The following is a 10890-nucleotide window of genomic DNA, read 5'->3' as shown; positions in this document are numbered from 1 at the left end:
TTCCCTTCCTGTTTGGGAATCCCTGGTTGTTTGTTGTTGGGTAACACTATCGATCTGACTTGGTGTCCTCTGGATTTGATCCTGTCCCGGTTTGAGTTTCTGTACTCTCGTTGCCGGTGGCTCAAAGGGAAGTTTCCACTTTCCTTCTGTGCTGCTGGCTCTGGGAGCTGTACACGCTGGCGAGTTAGCATGTACAGCAATCCTGGCGATTGACTTCACTGAGGTAAGTTGCAAATTGTCTCGTGTGGTCGATTAAGTTGCTGGCTGTGGCTTGCTCATGTGGCTCTGCTGATCGGTGTCCCATAACTATACGCCGGTGTAGGTACCGAATGTGTCCGGGCTGCCAGATTTGGCCGGCGTCCCGCCCATTCACAGTTAATGTACATACAATATACATAATGGAATAAAGTGTATGGAGTGATCTCACCCACGGGACAGAGTATCTGCCATCACGTTGTCTGCGCCTCTTTTGTGGCGGATAACCAGATTGTACCTCTGGGCCAGGAGGGCCCAGCGCATCAGGCGCTGGTTACTGTTGTACATCTGGTTCAGGAAAACAAGCGGATTATGGTCAGTGTACACAGTAACAGGGAAGGAGCTTGACTCAACGTACACCTCAAAGTGTTGTAAGGCCAGGAGCATCGCTAGTGTCTCCTTCTCAATGGTGGAATAGTTCAACTGGTGACGCTTAAACTTTGCTGAGAAGTAGCACACCGGGTGATTCACATCATCACCACTAGCCTGTAGCAACACTGCACCGGCCCCAGTTGCACTGGCATCCACCTCAAGGCTAAAAGGACAAGAGAAGTCTGGAGCCACAAGCACCGGGGCACTACAGAGGATGGATTTGGCAGCATTTAAGGCCTGGTCACACTCATCACTCCATACAAACGGAACTGCCGGGCTACACAACCTGGTAAGGGGAGACACAACAGTAGAGAAGTTTTTGCAAAAACAACAATAGTAGCCTGCCATGCCGAGAAAACGTCTGAGCTCACGCCAAGTGGTGGGGACTGGAAAGGACAGAACAGCATGGACTTTGGCCTCAACAGGCCGGACCTGCCCATGACCCACCTGCTTCCCCAGGTAAGTAACCATGGCCTTACCAAACTCACACTTGGCTAGGTTAAGAGTAAGAGATGCATCGGCCAGGCGCTGAAACACCGCTGTCAAACCAGACAGGTGGCTTCCCCAATCACTGGAGTACACCACCACATCATCAAGATAAACACTACAGTTAGGCACATCTCCTAACACCTGTTGCATGAGGCGCTGGAAAGTGGCAGGCGCATTTTTCAGGCCAAAAGGCATCACTGTGTATTGCATAAATGCATCGGGGGTCACAAATACGGAGATGTCGGACGCACGGGGTGTCAAAGGAAGCTGCCAATATCCTTTGAGCAAGTCTAATTTAGAGATGCAGGTTGTGGGACCAACCCTGTCTATGCAGTCATCCATCCGGGGTAAAGGAAAGGAATCTGTCTTCGTGACTGCATTAACTTTACGGAAGTCAGAACAGAACCTGGGGGTATCATCAGACTTGGGGACCATTACACAGGGTGAACTCCAAGGACTACAGCTGGGCTTCGCGAAATTGTTCTCAACCAAGTAGGCTACCTCTGCTCTCATCGCCTCTCTTTTAGCGGGTGAACAGCGGTATGCATGCTGCTTTATTGGGGTAGCATTGCCCACATCAACATCATGCTCCAACACAGACGTATGTGCTAAGCAAGTTAATTATATCTTGCCTCTGGGGAACTGACAAATACAACAGATGATCATTGATTGTGGACAGAAACTCTGAATTCCTCAGCCTACCACACCGATGACTGTCACAGGGCATCACCAAGTCTGTCTCCTCCGGCTGCATCTCCACCAAGGAAGAAACCCCTACCACCTTGACCTCTGAGGGCTGCGGCTCTCTCCCAGCAGTACCTCTGGAATGATAAGATTTTAACATGTTAACATGACACACACAGGTTTTCCTTCTTCGCTCAGGTGTACGAATGACGTAGTCTGTTTCAGAGACTCTCCTGTCCACCACATATGGACCTGAGAACCGTGCAGTGAGCGCAGCACCAGGTGTGGGCAGCAACATCAACACTGTATCACCAGGCTGGAACTGTCGCTTAACTGCTTTTTTATCAAACCTCTTTTTCATATTCATTTGAGAGACGGACAGTGCTTCTTTAGCCAACTTGACAGCTCACTGCAGCCGCTCTCTACACCGAAAGACAAAATCTGTCACATTAGTCTTAGGCGGGGAGCTGCACACTAACTGCTCCTGTAGTACTTTGAGTGGACCACGCACATTATGTCCAAACACTAACTCTGCTGGGCTAAACCCCAGGGATTCCTGCTTTGCATCCCGAATGGCAAAAAGAACAAATGGTACTCCCTCATCCCAGTCTTTCCCTGTCTCATGGCAAAACTTTTTTAGCATAGACTTAAGGGTTTGGTGCCAGCGTTCGAGAGCACCCTGGGACTCTGGATGATAGGCGCTGGCCACAGAATGGGAGACACCCAATGAACTAAGCATTTGCTTGAAAACCTTAGACAGAAAATTGGTGCCCTGATCAGTCTGTACAATTTTTGGGAGGCCAAATGTGGTGAAGAACTTGGTTAAAGCCTTCGTGACTGATGCCGCAGTGATTTTACGGAGGGGAATAGCTTCAGGAAAACGGGTGTTAATACACATCAGAGTGAGTAAAAATTGATTTCCTAACTTTGTTCTAGGGAGAGGCCCAACGCAGTCAACCAGCACATGTTCAAAGGGTTCCCCTATGGCTGGGATGGGCTGCAGAGGAGCAAGAGGGATGGGCTGATTTGGTTTACCCACAATTTGGCACGTTGGGCAGGTTCTGCAGAAATGTGCAACTTCCGACCTCATTCCTGGCCAGAAAAAGTGCTTAAGTACACGGTTATAGGATTTGGTAACGCCCAAATGACCCGACCACACATGTTCATGACCTAGCACTAACACCTGTTGACGATAGTTACCAGGGAGCACTACCTCATACACCACCCCTGACTCGTCGCCTGTCTCGCTGGCTGTGTGTAGGTGCGACCCACCTGCGCATCAACACATCCTCCTCCACGAAAAAGGGCTGCTTTTAGCTACACTTAGATTTATCAACAACAGCAGCCCAGCACTTAGCAAGCGATGGGTCACTTCCCTGAGCTTTGATGAGGGCCTCACGCGTCAACGGCACCGGTGAATCGGTCATAGACACCGTCTCCTTTTCAGGCTCCGTGATCCTGCTGCTTACGGCACCACCACTGGAGGGCGACTCTTCTTTAGAGAGAGCAGAACCCAGTATTGAGTCAGCAAGATTAACCTCCTGTACATTTTTATGAGCCTGAGCTCTAGTTAGCACACTAGCCACAAACACATCAGGGTGCCCGATGGCTACATCATCATGAGACTCCCGAATAGGCACATCCACCATCTTAGGGACAGGATAAACCTTACCCCCTGCAATGTCGTTTCCCATGATGAAGTCAATACCATTAACAGGAAACTCTGCACGGACACCCACCTTAAAGAACCCAGTAGCTATCTCTGACGTCACATGAACATAATATAGAGGTGCAGGTACAAACCCCATCTCGATACCCCTTACCACAGCACTTTCCTCAGACCTGGTATTCAAAGGTAGCACACTGGAGAGGATTAGTGATTGTGAACACGCTGTATCTCGCAAGATCTTAATCGGGCGCTGGTCCTCAGCATTTCCTGAAACAGACACAAATCCATCACAAGTAAAAGGTTTAAAACAATCAGGTATTTCAGGAGCTAGGGACTCAATGGATGCCCTGGGCGAGGTATTTATTAACCCAACCCCCTTTGGCTGTTTTGAAGCCATCTTCTGTCTTTGCTTCCATGCTTCACAGTCTGCAATAAGGTGGCCAGACTTAAGGCAGTAATAGCATGGTCTATCAGGCTTAGGGCCTACAGAGTTGATACTACGCACCTGGATGTCAGGCTTGGAGGTGGATTTATTTTGAAAGGAGTCTCTCTTCACAAACACAGTTTTATGCGTAAGTGTAAACTCATCCGCAAGTTTTGCAGCTTGTTGCAGAGTGGAAACCTTTTGCTCATTTAAATAAACAGCTGTGCGCTCAGGGAGGCAGTTTTTAAACTTCTCCAGCAACATCAGCTCACGCACAGACACCAACTTATCAGCTTTACTAGCTGTACACCACCGATCAAAGAGAGTTTCCTTTTCTCTTGCGAAATCAATGTATGACTGGTCAGGCATTTTACAAAGGCTGCGAAAACGCTGTCTATATGCCTCAGGCACTAACTCATAAGCCCGAAGAATAGCGCCTTTAACCTTCTTGTAATCGAGACCATCCTCCACGGAAAGAGCTGAACGCGCTTCTTGAGCTTTTCCGACCAGTTTACATTGTAGCAAGATTGCCCACACATTCACGGGCCAATTCAAGGCACCGGCAATCCTTTCAAAAGCTCCAAAATAAGCCTCAACCTCCGATTCACAGAAAACTGGAACCAGAGAAATGTGCTTACTTACATCAAATGCTGCTGGCAAGACAGGAACATTTTGCGCACTGGACGCGAGACTCACTGGGGTCTTCTGGAGCTCTAACTGGCGCACTTTAAGAGCCTCTCTCTCTATATCCATTTTCCTGAGCTCCAGCTCCCTTCTAAGCTGAAACTCCCTCTCTTCCCTTCTCTCTTCCTGTTCCATCTGGAGCCGAGCCAACCGCAACTTTAACCGCGCATCTAGCTTAGAACCTGAAGATTCTGGAGAGACGGGATCAAAACGAGGTAGCGTGCAAGGATGCTTTTCCTCAAGCTTTGCCACCTGCACCGGAGGAGTCACATCAACACAAGCGGTCGCCTCTGCCTCATCGTGTACAGGAGAACCGGCTCCAGAGAGCACATCAGAGCGGTCATCACCATCGGGTGTCCCTGCTGCAGCATTGACCTCCACAGCCGAGGTACGATCCACAGACAACACCAATATACCCCGGTCACACAAACCACGTATCACAGCTGCTCTCAAATCGTCTTTACGGAGAGAACGAGCCACATGAATACTGTAGTGGTTAGCGATAGCAAACAAAACAGCCTTCTTACACTTCTCGAGACTGCTTAGTTCGGGATTAGCCACAAAATCATCCAACACTAACGCCATGCTCACCACAAAGTAACGCCACCACAGTGTTCAACATCAAATTGCCCTCGCTCAGTGTCCGCCGACACAAATACCACAGAGCATATGCAACATGAAAACAAACTTTCCCAGCACCTGCCTACTTTCACTTACCAATTTATCTTCTGAAGCCGTGCCGGGCTCGAGGCGACTTACAGGCACACATCAACGGCCAAAGCCTTGAAACGCCAGCCCCCTTTGGAGAACACTGCCTCCGCCCAGGATTGACCTCGAAAATAAAAAAGGAAAAATAATAAATGAATGCCCGAAGGAAAAGCCGCTCCGGCTCAGCTGGGCACTCCCTGTCTAAGCTGAGAAAGCCGTTCCACGTTACACAATATACACTCACGGTCACGGACATAAACACGAATGGTAAAAAAACTGCAAGATCCCGGACGAGCCCCCAATTGTTACGTTCCAACTTGTCTAGGAGGTTTCAGGAGTAACCGTAATTATTAAATAAACAATACATACCGAAGAGAAAAGAGAAATGTTTTATTAACTAAACAAAAACTCAGAAAACACCGGATTTTAGACACTACACGGTATATCACTACACACTGGTATTACACTAACGAAATGCGAGGAGGTACACTAAAACACGTGGTGGCGAGACGGTTCCCAGAAGCACTAGCGGTCCATACTGACTGCCGGCGGCCTTGGTCCACTCTCCTTTATCCTTCACCTGATTGGCACCAGCTGCGAGGCCGTTCAGGGAACACACCTGCAACACACACCTGTAACAAACAAACAGAAAGACACCCACACACACACCACAAACTCTACGGCACGTAACATATGGGTAAAGAATATTAAATTAGCTTCCAAATTTAGCTTTCTAGAAAGCTAACGTGGCTGTGTGAGGTGTATATGGGTAAAGAATATTAAATTAGCTTCCAAATTTAGCTTTCTGGAAAGCTAACATTGCTGTGTGAGGTGTATATGGGTAAAGAATATTAAATTAGCTTCCAAGTTTAGCTTTCTGGAAAGCTAACGTGACTGTGTGAGGTGTATATGGATAAAGAATATTAAATTAGCTTCCAAATTTAGCTTTCTGGAAGGCTAACGTGACTGTGTGAGGTGTGGTTCATGAATGAATGAATTTTTATTTTTATGGCAGACACCACAAACATCAGTGTACAGTATTACATTCACTTCACTTAATGCACTAGTAAGTGATATATTTTAACACTTTTTAAAATATAAAAAATAAAAATAGGGGAGTAAAATATATTTCTTTTTTTGCTAAATGCACTTACTTACTGCACCTTTAATCGGAGGCTACACAATTTACACCAGAAATCAAAATATAATCACATATGCTGTTTTTGTTTGTTAAATTAATCCCAAGCTTTCTCCAAATATTCAGCAAGTGCAAATCCATTTGAGTTTCTTAAGCACATCAAATCAGAGTTTTTACACCTGTCAAATAATATCTGATGCAACTCATGATATAAGCTTAAGGGACAATAAAATACAAAATGATTCAATGCCCTGCTGCAATAGATGAGCAGCTGTTTTACAGATGGAATGACCAAACCCGACTGGTGGTGATGGACCAAAAACAGGTGTGTGAGGTGTTGAGGGAATGCCATGACAACGGGGGTCACTCAGGCAGAAAAAATAACACTCAACAAGGTGTGGGCATCGAACCACTGGAAAACTGTGCGCAAGGATGTTACCAAATGGATGAGAGCTCTTGACTGAGTTATTAGTGCATCTGTAGGAAATGTGTCACTGTTCATTGACTCTAAATTGAAATAAGTAAGGGATGATGTATAGTGAGGCCACCGCTGATTTGAACAATCAGTCAAATATTGAAGTGACCCATGTGCTAAAACATAATACTCCAAAAGCACAGTATACAATAGTGTCTATCGTCTAAGAATTGAAATGATGTCACGCAGGCTCAATCTGGTGCTACACATTTAATGTGTTTCTGCAACATGCAAAAAGTATAGTTTTAGGTTCACAGTCGCTACACAGCGTTTTCTGCTTGTATCTTGTGCACAGAGATTCCCATTATGCCCCTTGTTCACAATAATTCAATTCAATTCAGTTTTATTTATAAAGCCCAATATCACAAATCACAATTTGCCTCACAGGGCTTTACAGCATACGACATCCCTCTGTCCTTATGACCCTCGCAGCGGATAAGGAAAAACTCCCCAAAAAAACCCTTTAACGGGGAAAAAAATGGTAGAAACCTCAGGAAGAGCAACTGAGGAGGGATCCCTCTTCCAGGACGGACAGATGTGCAATAGATGTCGTACAGAACAGATCAGCATAATAACAAATAACCAATAACAAGATACCAAATACATAAAATAAAAGATTTACACCCTATCTCATGAGGGTAATATGTCTCATTCATTTCTATACCAATAATCTGCATTCAGTATAACACTACATTTCTTAATAAACTGTACGACAAAACATTAACATAAACATAAATACTAATATAACAATTTCACACAATGTTACTGTACCCAGTCTTAAAAGATACGAGTGATGAGGGTTCATTGTGAAGTCTACTGCCCCGTGTGTCCCTACTACCAAAGCAGGCGCCCTCCGTACATTAGCTGCTAACTGGCTAGCATTACACAGTGAAATACAGTCGCTAAGAACATTCACGGACCGTAATACAGTGCCCCTGACGTACAGTGTAAACATTATCTTAGCCCTGGATCCCTCAATAACGTCACCACCTTACCTGCAACATGCAAAAAGTATAGTTTTAGGTTCACAGTCGCTACACAGCGTTTTCTGCTTGTATCTTGTACACAGAGATTCCCATTATGCCACTTGTTACTGCGAGACTTCCTGGTAACTCCCTGTGTTTACACTCTGCTCGCGTAGTGACACTGCCACCTGCTGGTGATTTACTAGCGTAACAATAATGGTAGTGAATAACTCTGTAACCTAAATTTTAACAATAATGAACACTCTTATTCCCATAAACACATATGAACTAGATCACAACTCTTAACTTATTCTCCATTCATGAAATTGTTGTTTCATAACATATAGATGACTTAATAGCGCCACATCAGCATCATGAAACAGTGAAGACAGCTGCAATTGAGCTACACGCAATCGTTGTCCAGGAGGCATGGAGTGTCCCTGGAATGGATCTGATTGGTCCTCTTCCTACCACTGCAAGGGGCAAACGGTAATTGTCTAAAATCGGTATCATCTAAAATGAAATTCAAAGCGACAGTCAAAGACGTAACTTTTTTACAATAATCTGCATGTTACTTACGGCCACAGATCTGTTCTCCAAGTGGGTTGTGGCCAAATCCCTCCACACCAAAACAGCCGCAGAGGTGGCCAGGAAAATTTCAAACATCTTGCTCAGCTTTGGGCTGGTCGACCGGATTATCACAGGCCAAGGTCGTGAATTTGTCAGTGAGGTACTGTTATCTGTTATGTTTATAAAACTCATTGTTATGTGTGACATAAGGGTATCTGTAATTGAAACATAATGTATCTTTCAGGATAATTTAGTTACACTATCATGTCTGTAGGTCAACCACAGTCTTTTTGCTGCATTGGGGGGGTTAACCCTTAGATGGTGTAGGTGCTTCACAACTGCTTGCCCGTCTGCGCGTGGAGGTGTATATGTCTAACGAGTAAGCTATACTGATCGTGTGTCACAAATCGGTCCTGCTTTTTTTTTTGTTCGGCTGTATAAAACTACAGTAAAAGTTTTCAGTGGAACCTGTCCTTTTGATCCTTGTGCATCTCTTCTGTATTCTGGTGTTGTTTCACTCCCGTATCTCAGGTTGCCAACGATTCCACCGCACGGCAGCCACCCTCTGTGCTTGTGGTTGGCACATCAATAGTGCGACACGTGACAGTACGCAGTGGCCAGACTGTCTGCTGTCCAGGGGCCGGGTTAAAGATTTTATACCAACCGCTTTGCAGCTGCAACAGCACAACACCACCTCTGCAGTTGTTGTCGAGGCGGGGATAAATGACATAGAAAGCCAACAGTCCAAGTTGCTCAAAGAGGACTTCAGGCTCCTCGTGGACAGTCTGCTGGACACTAGGAAGCAGGTAATCATTTCTGGACCCGTCCCTCCCCTACGTTTTGGTGATGTTAAATTCAGCGGCATACACCAATTACACATCTGGCTGAAGGGTTACTGCAGGAACAGAGACATCCCCTTTGCGGACAATTTTACTGCGTTTTTTAACAGACCTCACCTTTTTAAATCAGATCACCTCCACCCCTCTCAAGAAGGCTTACGGCTCTTATCTACAAACACTGAACTGACCTTGCTCTCCTGTAAAACATCGCAAACCCACTGACTGTCAAAAAACACTCCCACAAAAAGCCCTGCCATATACACAATTCCTGTCACGGTCACCTCCAGGCATAACAGCAAACAGACCAACTGTGTGAATTTTAATAACCTCAGACTTTTATATACACCTGCACCTCAGAAGAGAATTTTACCAGTGACTTTGAATATGGCACTTTTTAACATCAGATCTCTTTTAAACAGGACTCTTATTATTAATGACTTGATTTTAGGTAACAATATTGATTGCATGTTTTAACTGAGACATGGCTTAATACAGATGGACCAGCAACCCTCAGTGAAGCCTCACCACCAAACTACAATTTTTACCAACTCTTACAGGGAAGATAGGAATAGTGGGGGTACAGCAACCATCCTCAGACTCTTTTGCATTAGGATTTTTAAACCTGCTTAACTGTATAAATTTTATCCAACATGTTATACTGCCTACTCGCAACAGAGGCCACACTTTAGATTTAGTAATAACTTATGGCCTGACTGCTAATATTTCCTCAGTTGTGCATGTAGGCATCTCTGATCACTTCTGTGTGTTTTTTAGTATAAATGGTTTTATACAACAGGATGTTCAGAGTGAACTGTGAGGAAACGCTATCTTACTACTGAAGTGGCTGCAAATTTTATTCATCTTTTACGTAACACACCTGCAGACATTTTATCCTACTCTTGTGATTTTATTGTATAGTTTTAACAGTGGAATTAAAGTCAACCCTTGACAGAGTAGCCCCATTAAAATTGAAACCAAGTACTAACCAAGACACCACCATGGATAGATAGATCAAATATACCTAATTGTCAGCCTATGAATTTTATTACTCCAGAACCTTTGTTCGTATGTGAAGAAACACTAGAGAAGTTTGAAGTTTGTCCTGGTTGATGCTGCGATGCTGAGCAAAGTTATGTCTCAAATAAAAGCTGAAACCTGCTTTTTAGATCCCACCCCCACATCCTTTGTTAAAACTGTTTATAGCGTTTTAGATGAAGATTTACTTAACATTGTTAATTATTCCCTTCAGATGGGTGTTTTCCCTACAGCTCTCTAAACCGCCATGGTTAAACCCCTTCTGAAGAGAAACAATTTAGATGCAGCACTTCTAGATAACTACAGACCAGTGTCCAACCTGCCATTTTTAAGTAAAATTTTAGAGAAACTCGTTTTTATTCAGTTAAATGATTCCAGTTGAATGAATTTCAACAACATTTTTGAAAAATACCAATCTGGTTTTAGATCCAGTCATAGCACTGAGACTGCACTTGTCAAAGTTGTGACCGACATAAGGACTAACATGGATAATCAAAAACTTTCTGTGTTAGTACTACTTGACTTGAGCGCAGCCTTTGACACAGTGGATCACTCACTTCTTTTAGATAGACTTCATCATCTT

General features: G+C 44.7%; 1 protein-coding gene across 5 annotated transcripts; it reads right to left on the bottom strand.

The window, feature by feature from the left end:
* Positions 1-522: 522 nt before the first annotated feature.
* On the bottom strand, positions 523-7966 carry LOC125900944 (uncharacterized). 5 transcript variants are annotated; one of them, XR_007450905.1, is made up of 2 exons: positions 1819-7961; positions 523-543 (listed from the first exon to the last, which is right to left on the bottom strand). XR_007450905.1 is itself a non-coding variant. In XM_049596261.1 (2 exons), the coding sequence occupies exon 2, from the start codon at positions 5160-5162 to the stop codon at positions 3114-3116; it is 2049 nt and encodes a 682-aa protein (XP_049452218.1). In that variant the 5' UTR covers positions 5163-5409; positions 7894-7966; the 3' UTR covers positions 1723-3113. The 5 variants fall into 5 exon arrangements, 3 of the variants coding, with proteins under 3 accessions (XP_049452218.1, XP_049452217.1, XP_049452219.1); XR_007450906.1 differs by lacking the exon at positions 523-543 and having other exon boundaries at positions 1723-1937; positions 5295-7961; XM_049596261.1 differs by lacking the exon at positions 523-543 and having other exon boundaries at positions 1723-5409; positions 7894-7966.
* Positions 7967-10890: the final 2924 nt, after the last annotated feature.

This window comes from Epinephelus fuscoguttatus, linkage group LG14 (assembly GCF_011397635.1).
Source record: "Epinephelus fuscoguttatus linkage group LG14, E.fuscoguttatus.final_Chr_v1".
Classification (NCBI taxonomy): Eukaryota; Metazoa; Chordata; class Actinopteri; order Perciformes; family Serranidae; genus Epinephelus; species Epinephelus fuscoguttatus.
Note: the sequence above shows the minus strand (reverse complement) of the source record. Positions and strands in the feature narration are given on the sequence as shown.